The following is a 22,478-nucleotide window of genomic DNA, read 5'->3' as shown; positions in this document are numbered from 1 at the left end:
AACCTGGCAAGCCGCCGATTAACTCGGTGAAGCTGCCTCCCCCGATTCCACAACATTCCAACCTGGCAAGCCGCCGATTGATTCGGTGAAGCTGCCTTATCTCGATTCCTCAATTTCTCTTTCATCTGACTCTCTTTTATATAGTGAACCAAACAAATGCCATCCGGAACGGACGAACAAAACGGGCATTGTGACACCGTCGGGAGAAATCGAATAAGCGGATTCGTCGCGAAACCTGCCACGCCGAAGAACTCGCGGAGCAATTAATAGAAGTAGAGCCGGGGCTAGCCAACATCTCGCTGCATCAATACGCCTCCGCCCTCCGCTCCGCGGCCGAATTCGAAAACCAGTGTACTCCAGAGAACTTCGACGTGGAGAAGTTCTTTAACCTCGTCCGCCAATTTCCTCGCTCTCCCACCCATCCACCTCCTGGCACCTTCTTCATCCAAAGAAAGTTTAAACCCGACAAGCAATTTTGGGACCAGATCTCTAAACACAAAATAACCGATACCGTCCCTATGTATATTTCCCGTGATCCTCTTCCCTATCTTGTCCCAATCAAGGCTTTCCGCACCGCGCACCCTAATCCCCCACCACCTGCAACCCGATCCCATAGACATGCTCGCGATCACCAACTTTTTACCCCAATTAGAACAATTGGGTATATAAATTCAGATTTTCCTTTGTCCGCGGTCATTTTTTATATTTTTATATATAAAATTTTTCTTTTGTAACGAATACCTCAACCCGTTTTTTGATGTACACACACAGAACATTGTAATCCATTTTTATTTATTATTATTAAATTAGTTAATCCGTCTTAAATTTTTTTTTCTCCCCTAAAACTTGACCCCGCGCCGTTCCCAGCTCCCTGAGGATCGCACTAGGTCCATCCCTGATCAAAGAGATTCGGTTCTCTGACCTAAAACGGACCACCGATAGCGCGCAGGCAAGGGTAATAACGTCGCCGACGCTGACCCGATCCCTGCCCCCTTAACGCGCGTTCGACTCGCGGATCGGCATCACGATGTCGTTCCGCGAGAACAGAGAGGTTCCGTGCGTCCACCCGAGTTCTCCTCCTCCTGACGAGAGATATTATCTTTCGTCCAGAACACGGACGTAACAATATATCCGATTAGCTTTAGCGGATAAATAATAATTGTAATCACCATCATTATAATAATTGTCATTGTAAGGAAAAAGGAAAGCTGCAATAAAAAATCCCCCGTCGTAACACCAAAGGTTTGCGACGAAGCAATGATGTACTAAGAGCAAATGTAAAAATAAATGTAAAAATAGATGTAAAAATAAAATAATAACCCATGTAAAACTTAACTATAAAATTAGCGTAAGCATTGCGTACTGCATCTCGAAATATCATTGTATTACTATAATAAGCGCTAAGCTAAAAGAAAACTCCCCCTCCATTTCTTTTTCCAAGAGGGGAGGGATGTTGCGAGGCAACCTAATTGATGCGATCCAACCTCGTAACATCGCTGATTAGCCAGAATTCCAAGGATTCTGACTAACCCAAGAATTATTAATTAAGAAATTAAAATAAGTAATTAAAATAATAAGAAATAATACGCGCCCGTGCAATTGATGTGCAATTCGGAAAGGACGCTGACTCCGATAACACGTGTCGAAAACGCTGACGTACCAAACAACGTTTCGAGGACGTGCCGAGACCGCGTAATAGAACCGATAAATAAGCGACGAGAGCAATTAAGCTAGACTCAGAATCAGAGGCACGGAGTACCGACGCATAGAAATGTAATAGTGCGTAGGAATACTAAGGAAGTATGATAGTTCGTGGGAGATTCGTTAATAATAAACACCAAGTATTAAAATAAAGATCGTTTATTGAATAATGAAGTGACTCCTTCTTGGATGAACACAGGATTGTATCTTTATTTTTATATTCACTGAAGATGATTCAAAATTGAGTCGAAACGTCTGTATGATAAAAGTAAAAAAGTCGTCAAGTGTACGCGCAGTGTATATGTAAAAAATTATTATATAAAAGTGTTACTTTTTAATGAAAAAAAAGTTTTTCAGTTATTGACCCAAATTATATCTTCTAAAAAAATAAAAATAAAACTCATATTTTTCCACCCGAGAACTTTTCATTTTATTTAAGTTTATATTTACAAAATTATGCAATCTTATGTCTAATGTTCGAATAATATATAATATTCAATTCTAATATTTGTATAAAAGATTTGATATCAAAGAAATGGGCCAAGTTATAATTATATTATCTCGGAAGTTCAATTGCTTTTAAAATATAAAATCCGTAATAAGTATCAAAAGCTTTTTATTAATTTCTGGCGTCAGTTATATTTTCTTAAAAAGTGTTTATATAAAAATAAAATATAAAAGAAAATCTGATGTGTAAGAAAAAAAAACGACGTACAAAAACTTAGCGCGCCCGGGTCGCATTAAAACTATTTTTAATAATAACATTGAACTATAATATTTCTTTTTCAATATTAATAACATATATAAAATTAATAAAATATATAATTAATTATTAAACAAATATTAATGAAACATTTTTTACATAAATAATGCAAGAAACTTAAGAGTTTATTTTATTTGAATATTATCTAATATGAACGCATGTTTTAATATTTATTAATAAATTTTTGTTAATAAATTTATTAATAAATTATAAAAAATTTTATTTATAAATATTTTTGAAAGTAATATTTACATTATTAATGTAAAAAGATAAACTAAGAGTGTAATATAATACTGTGTGTGTGTGTGTGTGTGTGTGTGTGTGTGTGTGTGTGTGTGTGTGTGTGTGTGTGTGTGTGTGTGGTGGAGGGGGTGTTTGTGCGTGTGTGCGTGCGTGCGTGCGTGCGTGCGTGCGTGCGTGCGTGCGTGCGTGCGTGGTGCGTGCGTGTGTGTGTGTGTGTGTGTGTGTGTGTGTGTGTGTGTGGGGGGGGGGGGGTATAAATCATACATTATGCAAGTTTTTTTAATATATAAATTTAAACGATTTGTTAATCAAATTTTCTAATACTTTTTTAATCAAGTATTTGTCGCACATAATATGTAAAGCGTATAGTTGGCATCATTCTTTTGCCATTTTGTAAAATGGTCAGTTTCATTCTGATTTAATCTGATTATGGTATAATAAATTTTTATTTGAAACTCGAATAAATTTGTGAATATTATTTTTCTTTGATTTTATAGCAAGATTTATAGGTATAAAGTCAATAATAACAATTCTTAAATCATTCTTATATTGAGAATGATTTTTTAAAAATTATTGCTTTATCAACAAGGTTTAATGATTAGGATTAATGATGATTATTTTAAGAATAAGATGTAGATTATTACATTTTTCATTTATTAACTCATGCTTTTAAATCTTTATTATTTATGTGTGGGGAAATTATTGTTCATTTTATAGACCACAGACAAGACATTAAATTAATTGGGAAATGGAGTTATTCCACTCACTATAATAACATTTTTAATTTCAAGATGCTGCTTTATATGATATATTTTTTATAACAGAATTTTGTTCGAAAGATTTGATTATAAAAATTATTTGCAGATTGAAACATTTTTTTTATAATATTATTTTCTTTATTACTTACAGTTTCTTATTTACTTCGATCAATTACATACATATACTTGATATATTTAAAATATTATAGATTTTTAAAGTTTAAGAAAGACCAAATAATAAACTTTTCCACAGTAATTTTAATAATTTTAAAAATTAGAGTGCCCTTTAAAAATTAGGGTGCCCTTTAAAAATTAGGGTGCCCTTTAAAAATTAGGGTGCCCTTAAATTGAATACCTTTCCTTAATATTAATATAATATTTTTAACTTTTAAAGTTAAAATAATAACAATTTTAACAAATTTTTAAAAAATAGGTAGATTTTATTAATTATAAGATTCTTTTAAGATTTAGAAATTATTAAATTATAAGGTTTAGAAATTATTAAATTATAAGGTTTAGAAATTATTAAATTATAAGGTTTAGAAATTATTAAATTTAGTTTATTTATAAATCTATTAACCAATTAATCAAACGGAGTTAAATATTTATAATATTTTTAATACGAATTTGAATGAATGATAAATATTTATAATATTTAATTCCCATAATTAAAAAGTGATTAAAATTTTTAATTCAAATTGGTGTAAAGAAAATTATAGAAATTTATTAATTTAAAATTTATATGTTTTTAGTTGTTTATATTTTCATAATTATTTTAAAATTAATATATCAAGTTTAAAATTAATATATCAAATCACTTAAATACAGATTTAAAGCATAATATTTAAGCTAAATTAATTCCTAAATATTTGTAAATTAAGAATTTAAGTTGAAAATAAATAATAATTTTTTTACATTAAGTGTTTTATATTAGTAATAAGTATTGAATAAAGTAAAGAATAATTTAATTGCGTTATAAAAGTATGTATTGAGTTTCAATAAAATCGACGAATTACAACACATCCCTAACAGCACGCGACATACTACGAATCATCCCATTAATACTGCTTGTACTGTGATTATCTGCAACATACTGAGATTCACGTTGAACATCACTGACAGTATCATTCGGTTTTTTTTCGCGCGCATATATTCTCAGAATTTACGCAGCAGTACATACGCTTTTTCATCGCATGCATATATTCGCAAGTTATACTCAGAGGTACGGAAATGATACGTACATCTTTCTATCGCGCGCGTATATTCTATAGACGTAACATTTGTCACAATATATTATCGTCATAAATATCTCGTCATTTAATCGTTATTTTTTAAGCCATTTTTTAATAAATAAATAATGAAATAACATTATTAATTACTATCTTTCTTTAATTAACTAATTAACTATAATATACAAATAAGAAAAATATTTCGCATATTTAATACAATTATTAACAAATTTATAAACAAGTAAACAAAATATATATATAACAATTTATAAACAATTTTCATAAGAAAAATGATTCTCATTAAACATAATATATTCACGGCTTTATATATGTAATAAATTATCTACAAGAATTACATATGTAATCGAGATTTTAAAATTAAGACTTTTATGTTTATATGACAATATAGTAACATTCATTAAGCATATCTATCATATTTTATGCCAAGATTCCGTATTCACTTATATCATCATTTCAGTAGCAGATTTCATCCCAACATAGAAGTGAAGCAGTATCGAGAATCCCAAATAGGATGGGTTTTTTAAAAACATGTAATGATACAAGATAAAATGTTTCATTACTTTCTCTCATTTTTTTTTTTAATTTTTTCCTTTTTTTTCCTTATTTTCCGTAAAGAGTATCACGTATATTAATTTTCAATACTAGCAATATCGGAACGCAATCATAATCTACTGAAAACTTCTCGTTTTCATTCTTTCCTAATACTGTTATCATTCGCTGCGAATATTCGCGGCGAAATTCCATGAAAGGTGTTATCCCGCACATAGGAACGTACTTAGAACGTACTTAGTCGATCGCAGTATGTATGAAAATATTCTGAGATGATTGCAATATACGCATTGCGATCTTCTCAGAACATACTTAGAACGTACGCATGCTGTTAAGGATATAACTCCAATGTCAAATAATTTTCTATTCTATTAAGAAAATCTTTTATATATCTTTATATTTGTAAACTTTAACATGTAGATCATTTGTGTAGATGCATAGATTATGAATAAAAATAAGAATTTTCAAAATAACAAAAAAGTTTAAAATTAATATACAAATTTGTTATTTACAATTCTTTACGTCTATAGACTGCTATAAATAAAATTTGAAAATATTTTTGGAATTTCAAGGTCACATCTGTGTTAAAACGTCCTAAATAAAATAAAAATATATAAATATCAAATATAAAGTCCATAGTCCATATGATTAAAAATAAAAATTTTCAAAATGGCGGCAGAAAAAATTTTTAAATTAAAGTACACAATTGCGTTATTTACGATCCTCTAAGTCTATAGATCATGAAAGTGAAAAATGATTTTGAATATTTTTGGAATTTCAAGGTCACATCTTGTGCCAAAACATCTTGTGTTAATTTTAAATAAACATATATAAAGCTGAGTTTGAAGTCCGTACGATTAAAAATAAAAATGTTCAAAATGGCGGACAAAAAAAGTTTAAAATAGCTTAAAATACAAAATTGTGTTATTTACGATTTATGTGTGAGAGAGAGTGAAAAAAGCGAGGAAGAACGAGGGAGAGCGAGTAAGACAGGAAAGGTGAAATTATGAGAACGTGGGGAAAGAAAGAGGAGAGCGCAGAACGGAGAGAGAGAACAGAGAGAGCGGAGAGAGAGAGAGAGAGAGAGAGAGGGGGGGGAGGGAGAAAGAGAGAGAGGGAGAGGGGGGGTGAAAGTGTAAAAGAGAACAAGAGACAAGTGAAGAATGCAAGAGAGAATGGTAGAGAACAATGAAGAGCCAAGAGAGAGCGAAGAAGAGTGAAAGAGAGCGAGCAACCATTGAGATGAGGGAGACGTTTCTTACATGCAAATTTTCACATTTCAACTTTACACGTTAATATCTCCGTTTATGAAGCACATAGGAAAAAGACTTTTTATATATAATTCTTACCCAAGCTATCGATTGGACATGCGAGTAATTTAATCGGTCCAGCCGTTTCTACGATTTGATAACCTACTCGTAACTCACGAAGCGCTCGCATTAAGATATACGGTCCTTCCTCTCGCTCGCGTTTCGCAATAGCGCGCACACTTAATGCGATTCATGTATATCTTGAGAGAGTAATATATTTTAAATATAGAGCGATCTTAAAATCAAATAGACATCAAATAGACAAAAACTTGGCGCGTCCGGATCGCATTAAAACTTAACAATGTCTTAGGTAAATAGTTGTTTAAATTAAAATATAAATTTTAATATTTTTTTATTTGTGTCATCACTCGCTTTTCTATACTGATTAAATTCAATTAATGGCTCTAGACAAATAATTAGTAACATATATTTATTCATTATTAATTAATTTTATATTTATAAATATATTTGTTTCTGAATCTGACTTGAAAAGTAATATTAATATAATTAATGCAAAGAATAAATATTGTATTTTATTAAAATAAAATAAAATAAGAACATACATATAGATGTTTTAATATTTATTAATAAATTATTATTTTTTATTAAACAATTATTAAACATATATTTGTTTATATATTTGAGAAATTTGTCTGCATAGATTTTTAAAAATAATATTTATATAATTAATGCAAGAAGATATGTTAATGTAATACAGTAAGAGTATAATATAATACAGTAAATGTTTATACGAGTTTTAATGCGACTCGGACGCTCCAAGTTTGTGTATAACTGTTTGATTTTAAGGTCGCTCTATATTTAAAATATATTGCTTTATATTTAAAATATATTAAAATTATATTTAAAATATATTACTCTATTTAAAATATATAGCAGAATGCGTGGCGGAATAGTACAATTATATATATCGTGCAATATTTAAACTATTTTGGAATTTTAGTATTCATCAGTTAGAAAAATGTATGTTTAATGAAATGTTATTATTAATATGAAGCACCAAATCCTTTATGATATATAATTATTAGATCTTATTCTTTTAAACTTTGAAATTTTATCACTTGAGTTTTATCTTTTAAGAATAGTTGTAAATAATTTACATAACTTAATGCCAATTGATATCAAATCACTTGATATCAAATCTTTTATACAAATGATATATGGTATTATTTAAGTAATGTATCACTTAGATTGGATACATATTATTTAAATTGAATCAAGTAATGCAATTTCATATCATTTTTTAAAAAGAATTAGAGCTACTGTCATTTCAGTTTCAGAATAAGAAGGCTTTAACGGGAATATAAAAATACGTATCACATGGATTTTATTCTTTAAAAGCAGTTGTATTTGAACTGTTGAAATAATGTAACTTGAGCCACTTTTTTTATATCAAATCTTTTATACAAATGGTACATGTTATTAAAGTATTATTATATATTATTATATATTGAATTTTCGAGATAATATAATCTTAACTTAGCGGCACTCTTTTGATATCAAATCTTTCATACAAATGGTGCATATTATTGGGTATTGTATATATTATTTGAACATTTAGACACAAAATTAAATTTTGTAATATAATTCACATTATGTGAACTACAGATTTTCAGTATTAATAGGAAGAAATTTTGTATGCATATATGCATATATTTTGTGATTATTCTTTTTTTTACAATATTTTACATTGCAATGTACTATACTATCATTTTGTATAGTAGATATCAAAAAAGGTCTCTTTATTTTATATTTATATAAATAATATTTTTTTAATTGTAGCCTTTAATTTTGTTTAATAACAAAATTACTGTGCAAAATGTAAATGGAGAACCATAATACTACTTTCTTTTTTAAAATTATCAAGTATATATTATTGGGTTCAAAAGGTTGTTCAAAAAGTTATTGCATTTTTTTCTGATAGATGGCTTTAGATGTATTTGTTATGTATTGCTTCTATAGATTTATGAGTCTATGCGCATTTATAGCTAATACTTGTAGGTTCCATCAACAAACAAGAGTGCGCAAATCGATCAACAATTATTCTTTCTATAGCGTTTTGAAAATGGAGTATCAACACGAGCATTTTCGTCGAGTTTTACTTTATTACTTCCGAAAAGGAAAGAACGCTATGCAGACTTGTAAAAACTTACATAAAATTTATGGTGATGAAGCATTAAAAGAACGCCAATGTCAATATTGGTTTGCTCGTTTCCGTTCTGGTGACTACAGTGTGAGAGATACACCTCGCTCAAGTCGATCGTTGAAGGTTGATAATGAGAAAATAAAGGCATTAGTTGAAGCTAATAGACATTCTACCGTTCGTGAGTTCGCTGAGGCACTAAAAATCGATTGGAATCGTTCACCTTCATTTGAAACAACGTAGTTACATTAGTAAGCTCGATATTTGGGTCCCGCATGAATTGAAAGAACTTCACCTCACTCAACGCATAAACATCTGCGATCAACTTATGAAATGTGAACAATCCGATCCATTTCTAAAACGTATGATTACTACTGATGAAAAATGGATCATGTACAATAATGTGGAGCGAAAGCGATCGTGGAGCAAGCCCGATGAAACGGCAAAGCACATCAAAAGCAAATATCCACCAGAAGAAAGTGATGCTCTCAATCTGGTAGGATTGGAAGGGTGTGGTGTTTTTCAAACTCTTACCAAGGAATGTTTCAATCAATTCGGACGTGTACTGTCAACAGCTAGACAAACTGAATGAAGCAATAGCAGAAAAGCGGCCAGAATTGATAAATCGCAAAGAAGTAGTATTCCAAAATGACAACACTCGACCACATACAAGTTTGATGACTCGTAAAAAATTGGAGCTTGGTTGGGATGTGTTGCCTCATTCACCATATTCGCCAAACATTGCACCATCAGACTACCGTTTGTTTCGATCCTTGCAAAACTCCTTGAGTGGTAAAACGTTCAGATGACGCTATTAAAAGATATTTGATTCAATTGATAATGAAGATAGAAAGTTTTTCGAGAATGGGATCATAAAGCTTATCGAAAAATGATAGATCATCGAACAAAATGGGCAATACATCATTGATTAACATCAATTCTTTGATGTTAATCAATGATGTATTGCTTGTATAAAATGAACGGTCTTGAAAATCATAAAAAAAAAGCAATGACTTTTTGAACAACCCAATATTTAAGGACGTACAACTAATAATTAAGATTATTAATAGCTTCAATAAAATAGCTTTTAAACGTTCAAGTATAAAAATATATAAATAAAATATGAGATTGCATATATGTAAGCATATAGAGATATAAGTATGTTAGTATAGAAACAAATTATTATTACGTGAAAAAATAAATATGCGAAACTGTGTATGTAATGATGTGATGATATACGTGTGCAAACTTGTAGTATAAAATTTTTAAAGTATAAAATTTTCAATGTGCGTGCGTGCGTGCGTGCGTGCGTGCGTGCGTGCGTGTGTGTGTGTGTGTGTGTGTGTGTGTGTGTGTGTGTGTGTGTGTGTGTGTGTGTGTGTGTGTGTGTGTGTGTGAGTGCAATCAAAACATTGATATTACGTTATTAAATTAAACATTGAAATTGTGTTATTAAAGACTGTGAAAGCTTCATATTGATCTTGTCAGGAAATCCATGGTTAAGATTTCCTCGAGAGAAGTTTTCCGGTGAAAAGAAAAGAAGTAAAGTTTAAGCCTTTTAGTAAAGGCGAATAAAGTTTCACGGAACCGCAAATTCGCAAGTATAACAAAGAAGATCCGTTGGATACACCAAGTTATGAAAGGCTGTATAAATATTTGATGAACTGCAAAGTGTAAGAAAATGCGTGAAAATCGCAAAATTAATTCATCGATCGAGCTTATTTACTCACTTCTATTACAAATTGATTACAAATTTTTAGCAAATATAATTTTTCAAAGAAATTATTCTTTCCTTTTTCTTTTCTTAGAGAAACTTTATAAGATTCATTTTTCAAAAATTTTATACATAATTAAAATCTGTTGTATATAAAGATTTAAATAAAACATATATAACATATGTTATATGTTATTATTATTATATTATATATATATTATGCTATTATTATTATTATTATTATTATTAATCTTATATTTGTTATTATAATAATTTTGAATATATTTTATTTAAAATTTTAAATGTCATCAAAATACCACTTAATTTATCACATTTCTTTTGTAAAATATAAACTATTTCAAAAACTTAGAGTTTTTATTAAATTATAGAAAATGTATTACACACCATACACACACACACACACACACACACACACACGCACACGCACACGCACACACACACACACAACTTTGCGCGCGCGTGCAAAGTTATAAATATATATTTATTATCGATATTTATTGATGGTTATATTATTAATTATTATTATGTATACATTATATAATTTCAATTTATAATAATTCTTATCACGAAAAGATCTATTAATTATTAATTTATTGATATTAATTTATTAATATTAATTAAAATATTAATTAAATTATATTTTGAGACATAATAAAATGTTAGAAACATAATAATATGTGATACCGTTCTTTATCAAATTTCAAATTAATTGCTTGATTATTATAATTATATATTATTATAATTGCTTCTCACATTGATTAATGTCGCATTAACGTCAGGTTGAGAGAATAATATGCTCGTCAAATTTGCTTTTGATGCCACTTCAACATCGTGAAATCTCACAATTTCGTGTCGTGCTTGTTTACTACGTTTATAGGTTTTTCCGATTTTTGTAGTGATAAATTATAGACATGTGGTAAAAGATTCTAGATAACAAATAAATTTTGCTTAAGCTAATATCCAGTATAATGTCGCTAGTATAATGTCCAGAAATATTTTTTATTCTTTCATAAAAAAATAATAAATTCATAATAAAATAATTAATCGAGATATTTCAGTTTGTCACATTTAGTTTTCTTTTTTTTTTAATTTTTTCTAATCCCTTTTTCTAATTTGATACATGTAAACTCAAGATGAAATTCGAATTCAACAAATGGAAGTTTACATATAATGATACAAAACGTATCGCTAATAGAACTGAACTATAATGTAATCAAAAATGTAATAGTAGAGTAAAAAGTGTAACAGTGTCTTATAATGTATGATAAAATATGTATGAATTACAACATATTGCTACTTAATATTTTCACAAATTATATTTTCCGTTTAACAAAAACAATGTAAACAAACAAAAAATATGTATTTATATTCATCGAAACTAAGCATCGAGAAACATAGTCGCAGCTCGTCGTCACGTGTAAGCGTCAGCGCGTCAAAGTCAGATTCTAGAAATTTACTTTTAAGAAATGTCGTCACTATTATTGTCGTCATTATCATCGTCGCCGTCCGTATAGGCTACGGTTGCAATTTTCGCCACTACGCGGCGGCGGCGATAAAGTCCTCAGCGCGAAATATGAATATTATATAATTTCATGATCATTCTGCAGTCTCTCTGCATATCTTCTCTCTTCCCGCAATCTCTCCGGATATTTCCGCATCCGTGTCACAACTTTTCCGCATATTTCTGCAATCTTTCCGCATATCTCTGCAACCATTCCGCAACTTTTTCACAATTTCCATATATCTAATCATTCTGCAACTTTTTCATAATTTTCTCGCATATCTTTGCAGTTATTCCGCAACCATTCTGCAATCTTTCCGCATATTATCGCACCTTTTCCGCAACTCCTCCGTAACCATTCCGTATATTTCCGCGATCACTCCGCATTCCGCATTTTCTTTCGCAATTTTTCCGCACATCTCCGTATTTCACAAGTCTCTCATAATTTTTCCGTAATTCTTCCGCAATCTTTCTGCGTATCTTTACACTTTTTCCGCAACTCTTCCGCAATCTTTCCGCAACCATTCCGGAACCATTCTATAACTCTTTTATAATCTTTCTGCATATATTTGCACCTCTTTCGCAAATCTTCCGCAATTATTCCGCAACTCTTCGATCTATCTAAATTGTCTGGCCAATGGCTTGGATATTTTATTACCTTTTATTTCATTTTATTAACTTAATAATTATATTTGGTAATCTTAGTTTTATAAAAAGAGGATAAGAAGAGAGAGCGTGTGCCACGACGAGACCCAACCACGAACCAATCGTAAAAATCCGTAATTATTTTTGTGAAAAATGTCACCTCAACTAGGAATCGAACCTGGATCTCCTGTTTACCGGGCAAGCATCTTATCCTTTTGACTACAGAGGCATGTGATGATATTTATCGCAAATAACGTATTTAGAATAACACATCAACAATTCAATGATACACACATATATACATACTACAATATACATATATATATATGTATATTTTCGAATCCCCACGATCGATACTTCAGAAAGATGATGGTCCTATTTTCTCGATGGATGCAGGTCGGACCGCAGCAACTCTCCAATGCCTTTTATCCCTGAGAAATATCTTTATTTCAAGCTTAAAAAAGCACAATTGCACCCGAATAGTAAACTATCTCGCAGAGATGTCTTAGATTTTATAAAACTAAGCTCGGAATCCAGTACGAGTAATAAGATACCTAACTCCTTCAGCAGGTACTAGATTTGCATATAGCAAAGCCTCCAAATTAGCCTATCCAATCTACCCGCATATTTTTGCACTACTTCTGTAATACTTCTGCAACATTTCCGTAATTATTTTACAATCTTTCAATACATCTTTGCACCTTTTCCGCACTTTTCCGCAACCATTCCGCAACTCTTCCACAATCTTTTCGCATATCTTTGCATCTCTTCTGCAACTCTTTTTTTTTAATTTTTCTGCCGCCATTTAAAAAATTTTTATTTTTAATCGTACGGACTTCAAATTTAGCGTTTATATATGTTTATTTAAAACTAAAATTTTGGCATAGGTGTGACTTTGAAAATACAAAAAATATTTTCAAGATCATTTTTTATTTTCTTATTTTCATGATCTATAGACCTAGAGAATCAAATAATGCAACTTTGTACTTTAATTTTAAAATCTTTTTGTCGTCATTTTGAAATTTTTATTTTTAATCGTACAAACTTCAAATTCAGTATTTATATATGTATTTAATACTATAGTTTGACATAGATATGACTTTGAAATTCCAAAAATATTTTCAAGATCATTTTTTACTTTCTTATTTTCATGATCTATAGACTTAGAGGGTTATAAATAACGTAACTTTGTACTTTAATTTTGGTAATTCGTCTAATTCTTGTGTAAAGAGTATTGAATCCATATTGTCCCTAAATGGATCGTGATCAGATAGTAAATTTTCTGTCCGCTTATCATCTGAAAGATATAACTATTTCCTGAATATAACTATTATAACTGAAAACTGAACCTATTATAACTATTATAACTATTATAACCTGATATAATTATTTTCTGAAAGATATAACCGATTTCTAACATTTCGGAAAATATCTCCACATCTTTTGATTTGTTAGGATTTAAAGTTTTTCTATCAGTAATTGCTTTGCAATCCATTTCTTCGAAATTCACTTTCTAGATAACGTATCGGTGTTTACGTTAGTTTTTCCGGTTTTGTATACTACATCGTAATCGTATTCAGTTAATTTTAATCTTCGTAATATTTTCATATTGGTACGTTTTTAAACCATAATAGAGGTTTTATGATCTGTGACTAAAGTAAATTTTCGGCCGTATAAATATGAGCAAAAATGTTTAACGCAATAGAGTATAGCCAGCGCTTCTTTTTCGTAAGTATTTTAATTCATTATCGGTGAAAGTTCGCAAGGCATTGGCCAATCTTTATTTATTTCACCTTGCGATAGAATTCCTCCTACAGCTAGGAAGCGTCGGTGATTAAGATAAAAGGCTTCGAAAAATCAAGATATTGTAACACGGGTTCTGCGCATAGTTTTTGTTTTAATATTTCAAATGATTCTTCTTGCTCTTGTGATACTGAAACATACATCATTCTTTAATAAATTGGTCAGAGGCTGCTAATTTAGAAAAATTAGAAATAAATTGTCTATTATATCCCACTAATCCTAAGAATTGTTTAACGTTTTTAGGTATCTTGGGCCTAGGAAATAGTCGTACAACCTCTAGTTTTTTCGGGTCGGGTTTAACTCCGTTTTTGTCTATAACGTGTCCCAAATAAATTATCCCGAATTTTAAAAATTCACATTTATTGGGCTGTAGCTTTAAATTTGCTTCACGTAATTTATATATCAAAAGATTATATTTTCTTTCATGCTCTTCTAATGACGCGTAAATAACGATATCGTTCATGTAAACAAATAATTCTTTACAAATAATTCTTGTAATCCTAATAACGCTAAGTCTAAAACGATCTCACTTCCGCGCACGGATAACTTACAGTCGGACAACCAGATGTGGAAGTGAGAGCGACAGAGGTTGGAATAACACAATTCTTTTATTATTATTTGATATCCGTAATGTGTTGCGGATATCAAATAATAATGGTTATATAACATTAAATATAACATATACTAGTCGCAGTGATTTTGCGAAAATAATGATCGATTAACTATTGTGAGTGATATCGATATCTTAAGGCTCCTGTGTATAGCGCGGGGCGCGAGTACTGCATGACGCGGAGCGGGCAGCGTGCGGTCGACATATTTTTGTCGGCGCGTCGCCGGGCGGTGCGATCAACTGAGGCTTCGAAACACGCGGTGGGCATGATGAATTCCGCAGCTGTTTCGGAACAGCTGATTTTGACATAAGGAATGTCTCCGGGATGTCTGCCGTCACTCTGACCGTGGGAATCGGGAGCTCCTGATTTGCCTGTTAACTCGTCGACTCAGGTGGAGGTTTGTCGGATGACCTGACGAGACCAGGGAATATCCTGATGCTCAAAAGTTGTCGAGAACGCTCCCGGGGGGCACCCCGGTGTTTTGATGGTCATCAGAGAGCGCCTTGACGAATTTAATGGCTGTGTCGAGGTGCTTGACACGTTTTCGGAAGGTATTTCGGAACGATAACGGGTAAATCGCGGTCAAGCGCACTCGGCCGTGGTGGGGTGCTCCCCAGTACTTCGCGATTCTCCAGGAGGTAAATGGGGTGGTAGATCGTGGTCGAGCGCATTCGACCGTGCTGGAGTGCTTCCAGTACTTTCATGATTAACTTACTCAGTTTCAGATTTGGAAGGTTTCTCGGCTTCTTTTTGCACGATGCTGTACTCGAGATGGGAACGGGACAGGTGTTCTCCGTCGAAAACGAGCCCCTTTTATCCGAAATCGATCGTGATATTTCGGTGCGGAACGGATTCGGATTGGCCGATCTCGAGGTTGGACTCCCCTTTCACGGAGTGATAGGAAATCTGGGAGTAAGAATCGGAAACGGAGCTGGGATAATTCTTGTTCGGTGGCGCGGTACGGGAGACGCAGCGGTTGTTTCGTGGCGCGGTGTTCGGCGCGATACGGGGAGCGTGCTAGCTCCTTGGCGCGATATTCGGCGTGGCGCGGGGAGCACGCTTACTTCTAGGCGCGGTAGTCGACGCGGCACAGGCGGTGTGCTCCGCGAAGCTCAGTACATGTTCGTCGAATGCCTGCGTGGATTTTCCGAGATATCTCGGAGAATCCTTTGTTTATAAGATAAAAAATGGGCGCAAGGCCGTTTTGTGACGATGAGTCGCACTCCGCCCGATGATCGGCGATCCTCGACGGGTGGTGAGTCGAGGAAAATTTGTTAAAACGAAGCGAGGGGGGACTTGTCGCTTCGTTACAGTCCATTAATCATTGGAAAGTAGTCGGATTTTTCAATCCAAATGGCATCCTATCAAATTCGAAATGCCCAAAAGGTGTTGTAAAAGCGGTTTTGTGGCTATCTGCTCCATTTATTTGATGAAATCCTAAGGCTAGATCGCATACCTAAAAATATCGAAAACTCCTCCCAGTTGATTTAAGATATCAACAATATTTAATAGTGGATACGCATCTCCGATTGTTGTGTCATTTAATGCTCGAAAATCTAATACCATTCTCTAACGTTTATTTCCCTGAAAATCTTCTTTTTTAGGTACAATCCATATTGGCGTATTGTTAGGCAACTGCGAAGGTTTTACGATGCCTCCTTCTAACAGTTCTCTTACCTACTTGTTTATTTCCTCTTTGAATTTACGAAAATCTACTGACGAATATTTATCGGCTGATCATCCGTTGTTGATATTTTATGTTGTAGTACATTTGTTGCTATCAGTTTTTTGCCAGGTATATGAAAATACCTTGACTATTAATTATAAGATTTATTACACTCTTCTTATCGTAATTATGCAAGTGTTCTAGTCGCAATAATTCTATGATTTTTGTGAATCTATCCTTTTGTTTTTCTTCCGATAATATTAATCATTTAGCCGCGATATTTCCTTTGCTACTATTCTGTAACTCCTGTACAGCTTTTTCCTTATGCTTTGGTTTACGCTTGCGTATACATACGTCTAATATCTTTTGAGATTGATTTCGTTTTAATTTAAAAACTTTCGAAGACGGTTTTTTTCATTCCTAATTTGTTACGGTTAATTTCATTCGATTTATTTATTTGTATCTTCTGCATAAATTCTTTGATGGTAATGTGAGAGGGTTCATTTTTTTCATTTATTTTTTCCAAGATCATCCCAACTCTCGGGAATTTAACATCTTCTAACGAAACTGAGGAATTAATATTTTCACCTTCGTCCAGACAGAATTGTGTCGGATTATGTAGTGAGGTTTGCTAACTTCTCTCTTCGTAACCGACGAAGCTGGAATATGCTCAAGAAGTGCGGAAACTTCCTTCGACAATTCCAAAATTATTTCTTGATGTTATTTGACAACTTTTACCTCCAGGAAACTCAAAATTTTTAAAATTTTCGGACGAAGTTTGGTAACTTCCCTCTCCGAGGATTTTGGGATGGGAGAACATCTTAAAGGAGATTTGATAACTTCTCTCTCGCTGAATATCGAAATTAGAATTTTGCTTCTTATTTCTTCTCATTTTAATTTTATTTTTATTTTCGATTTTTAATTTTTTATTAATTTCATTTCTATTTGTGGAGGTTTTCTTTATGTTTTTTATTTATAATTCCGTCTTCTTTTATCTTTACTTTTTCATTTTCATTTTCATTTTCATTTTCATTAATAATCTTAATGTTATTCTCATCTTCCTCTCCACTTATTACATTTTTATCTTGATTTTCATTTAACAATTCCTCTTCGTTAGAATCCATACTGATTTCGATTTCTTTTGAAGGTAAATTCGGGTATGAAGTCGTTAATTCTTCCTAATAATCTAACGTCTTCATTCCAGTTTCACAGAGGTCAAACATTTCATTCAGAGGTTTAAGATTTATGATCGGCATCCTGCCCTTCTCTTCGTCCCGAGTGTTTATGATATTTAGGTATGCTTTTCCCAAGACATTTTTTACGATCGTGTCTCCTAGATAAATTCCATGAGCTATTTTCAATTTCGGTATATATCCAATTTTAATATTAGGATTGTTCTTATATAAAATAACGATTCTGATCTTGATAATGCCACCGTGATTTCTGGCGAGAGAAAAATATTTTGATTCCAGCTACGTCTACACATCCCTATGTATAATAAATTTTCGATAATGTTTGTTTAAAAAAGTCATTGCCTAATATACCGGATTGCAGAATCAAAATCGTTCGCTACAATATGAAAGTTTACTGGTTTATCGAAAAGGATTAAAGTGATTTCTTCGAAAATGTAAACAGAATAATTATTTATACCATTCAACTTTAAGATATTTGTATAATTGATTTTTTCGTCTTTGGCTATAAAATTTTCTTTAATTATGTTTGGTCCCGAACCGGTGTCCAGCATTAGAGTTACGTCATCTGTTATGTTACGGATCTCTACCTACACGGTAGGCACGCGACTATGTTTATCCAAGTTTACAATTACGGATCGTATCTCCGGTGTGTTTTTATCTACTTGGACTCCGGGGTTTTCGAAGAGTGTGTAACTCGTTCGAGCCCCTTTTGTATACCCGATTTCAAGAGGCCGTTGGAGTTTTTCTGATTGTTATTCTTCCTGCGATTATTATTTGCAATTCTTAATTGACAATTTTCACGAAAATGTCCTCTTTCTTTACAATAACGGCAAAACATGTTATCTTTGGATTGACTTCGATCGGCAATTTCTTGCAACATGCCCGAAATTATTACACATCTGGCAAATAATTCTATTTTTATTTTCTAAGTCGCGTTGCTCGTTTTGTTTCTTCCAGCAATTATTCGCGGTATGATCGGATCTGTCGCACTGCTGATAAACAACGGTATTTTTATTAATTTGAGAATTTAAATCTCTGCCGTCCGTCGGGCAAGCCTTGGTATAGTGACCTGCTTTCGAACATAATTGACAAAAAATCAATTTTTCTCGTAACATATTCGACGAGACTGAGGATCGCGAAAACGGCATTTATCTGCACTGTGTTCGCACTTTTTACAAATTTGACAAATCAAAATCTCCATTCTTAAATTGGATGAACTATGTTGAGGAATCAAGAATAATTTCCAGCAATTAATCGCGGAATGTCCTTCTTTATAACATATTTGACAAGTCTTCTTTAAACTTTTTTCAAATAACGAATTTTGACCTGTTTGCATCAATTATCAACAAAATGATAAGATATAAAAAAATGTTTTAGACAAAATTTTTATTATTTCTTATGTACTTTATAACTGTATATTTAGATTTTTAAAAATTTAATATTTTTTTAAATTACCCCCACTCCCCATTATTATTTTTACGTAATTTAAATTTTCCCTAAGAATAAAAATTGAAGGGATTTTTATGTGAAATTCAACCGTATATAATAAAATTATTTTACAAAATGGCATTTTTTACAAATAATCTGAAAATGTCACTGATATGCATCATTTATGCTTTTATGTAGTGCTTGTGTGGCAAAATTGTATTTCTGCTTTATATACAATATTACATTATTACAAATAATAATAACAACAATAATAATTTTCATTGTTTTTCTTTATACATATAAAAACATTCACTTCTTTTATTCATTCTTCATTTTATCATTACAGTACCTTAAGTTTAAAAATATTTTTATTTGCTTACAAATGCTTCTGCTTTTCTGTATGTATTGCAAGTAATAATAGTGATAATAATTTTTATTTGTTTTATTTAATTACATATATAACATATAATATAATTACATATATAAAAACATCCATTTCTTCATTTATTTCTCATATGTTATATTGCTATGGTATCATAAGATTAAAATTATTTTTGTTTGCTTACGCTTTTATTTCTTTATACTTTATTTCTTTATAGACATTAATTTCTAATATATTAATTTAATAACATAGTTATTTGTTTATATATAATAAAATTCATATATTATATTATTTATATCATTCATATAGATATTACAATAATGATATTCCACAAAGAAATGCTTTAAACATAATGATCTTTTACACTAAGAATATCTTACTACAGCTATATTGTTGCAATTTTCGATGTCACATGTTATTAAAATTTCTTCAAAATTAAATTTTACTGGATTTTTAAATTCTTGCGGTCTTTCATTTGTATATCTACGAATTTTTAAACCACGAATATTTAAATAAGTTGTGATATCGAGTAGAGGATAACTGATTATGTATCAAAGATTGTAATTTTTTATAGTATTTGATCAGGAGACACGGTAGTGTCTCGGGTGTCAAGTCAACCGAGAAACTACTGTGTGTCTTTACGCGAGTCGACGAGATGCGAGCATCCGAAATTACCAAATCTCAATAACGGCTAAATCGACCAAGTTCTAAGTAGGCTTGATCAATAGCTTGAGTTCGATTTGCATAATAAAAGTATTTTTATTTTTCTGCTACGTGCCCTACAAACAGAGATATTGCTACGCAAAATCCGATTTGGAAATCTTTACTTTAAGAAATGTCGTCGTCATTATTAATCTTATCGTCGTCGCCTTTGTACGACTGCAACGTCTGTCACAAGATGTCATTATTAATCTTATCGATCCTGCGGATTATTAGACTGATAAGTCAGGGTCACTGCAGGATCTAGCGAATCAATGTTCTTGACCAATGACCCTGACTTATCGGCCTGATTTATCCGCAGAATCGATAAGTTTATTAATGTAATATCGATTTTTATATCTATATAAACGTACATTTCGTAACCTCTAACTACAGTCTTTGCTCCTTATATCACACTTCTGATTGATACTAATAAATACACATAACAAAAATAAGAAAGTAGAAAACGAAAGAGTAAGCTGTTTTTATAGTTGTATAATTATGAAAAAAAGATTTAACATAATTTCCACATAAAAGTTACATTAAAGATTTCAATGTTCAAAAGAGACATAAATGACCTAAATGGACCTGACTGGACCTGATATGTGTGTACAAATGAAACTCTAAATTAACGATGGGATAATAAAATTATGGATATAGATGAGTATAAAAATAAATAAACGTTACCATTTTATTACATTTCAATTTGACTTCAGATTTATTTCAACTAATTAACTAATTGTAGTATCTTTTTATTTCACAATTTTTATAAAAATTTATAAACATTAATTAAATGGCAAAGAATAATGTTTAGAAGAATAGGAAGCCAAGTTAAAATGTTAATATTAATATTATCATTTTACATAAACTTGGCTTTCGATTCTCTGTAACTGTTTTTATTGTCGTATAATTAATCTCCTGATGAATTTTATAATTCTTTCATTTCTTGTTATGAAATAAAGATATTTATTTATTTTAACGTTTTTTTCTCTTGCAGGTTTAAATAAAAAAGTTACATGAAAGTTTTCAATGTTCAAAAGAGAAATAAATGATACCCTAAATGGAACTAATATATGTGTATACAAATGAAACTCTAAATTAACAATGAGATTAATAAAATTTTAGCTTTAGTTGGATGTTATCTAGATTATATTCATGTATATACGTAATTATAGAAAAAAAATCTCAAGTATAAAAATGTCGAGACACGCTTATCGAATATAGAAAGATGATTAATACTACAAAATGTCTGATATCACTATAAAATTACTTTTTTAAAAAAAGATAAAAAAAGGGTGTCAAATATAGTGGACGCTTGAAAAAAAAAAAAAGAAACTGTTGTTAACCAAATTAAAAAATAGAATCCAATTGACAGTATCTTTTATTTTCTCTTTTATTTTCTTTTTATAATTCTCCAACCCATGTGGTAGTAGTTTTAATTTTTTAAAAAAAAGTTATGTTACGAAATTGCTATATCTAATGCAATTCTAGTTACAATTAACTCCAGATTTGTAGATAACTTAATTAATTATTATAAAAAATTAACCATTCACTTAATTATTATAAATTTATTACAAATATACACTTATCTCTTTTATTACTACACCTCTTTATTTCCATTTAAAATAATTATATATCAATCATTGTTCTTCCTATCGTCTCAATTGACGTTTGGATGACACTTTTCTAAATTTATGCTGCACGGATTTTAAAGAGCGATTTCTCTTTTTCTCATTTACATTATCTTTATTGTTAGTGTTTCGCCAATATTCAACAGCCAATATCCAAACAGTTTTTATAAGAAATATTAAAGTGCACATTATTACTGAAATATTCATAAGTATTGTTGCAAGGCAACCTAAATAAAGTAATCCGACCTCACGACATCGCCGACTAATCAGAATTCCAAGGATTCTGACTAACCCGAGAATTAAAATATGTAATTAAAATATGAATTAAAAATAATAAAGGATAATGCACGAACGCGCCAATTGCAACCGATGTGCAATTCGACAAGGACGCTGATTCCGGCAACACGTGTCGAAACGCTGACGCACCAAACAACACGTTTCGACACGAG

General features: G+C 31.2%; 1 protein-coding gene across 1 annotated transcript; it reads left to right on the top strand.

Moving 5' to 3' along the window:
- The first annotated feature begins 8,723 nt into the window (after positions 1 to 8,723).
- On the top strand, positions 8,724 to 9,544 carry LOC148935684 (histone-lysine N-methyltransferase SETMAR-like). The gene is made up of 3 exons (XM_089081149.1): positions 8,724 to 8,916; positions 9,023 to 9,231; positions 9,311 to 9,544. The coding sequence occupies exons 1-3, from the start codon at positions 8,724 to 8,726 to the stop codon at positions 9,542 to 9,544; spliced, it is 636 nt and encodes a 211-aa protein (XP_088937275.1).
- The last annotated feature ends 12,934 nt before the right edge of the window (positions 9,545 to 22,478 follow it).

The sequence above is a fragment of the Pogonomyrmex barbatus genome, unplaced genomic scaffold, assembly GCF_055798465.1.
Source record: "Pogonomyrmex barbatus isolate J1 unplaced genomic scaffold, ASM5579846v1 scaffold4, whole genome shotgun sequence".
In the NCBI taxonomy this organism is placed as follows: domain Eukaryota; kingdom Metazoa; phylum Arthropoda; class Insecta; order Hymenoptera; family Formicidae; genus Pogonomyrmex; species Pogonomyrmex barbatus.
The sequence above is the reverse complement of the archived record's forward strand: the minus strand, read 5'-3'. Positions and strand labels throughout refer to the sequence as shown.

What these genes read in the sequence shown, in the direction of transcription:
- LOC148935684 (XM_089081149.1), top strand. Translation starts at nt 8,724, where the DNA reads ATGCAGACTTGTAAAAACTTACATAAAATTTATGGTGATGAAGCATTA. An exon ending in TAATAGACATTCTACCGTTC is followed by an intron (nt 8,917 to 9,022) that starts GTGAGTTCGCTG and finishes ATGAATTGAAAG; the next exon opens with AACTTCACCTCACTCAACGC. An exon ending in AAAGTGATGCTCTCAATCTG is followed by an intron (nt 9,232 to 9,310) that starts GTAGGATTGGAA and finishes TACTGTCAACAG; the next exon opens with CTAGACAAACTGAATGAAGC.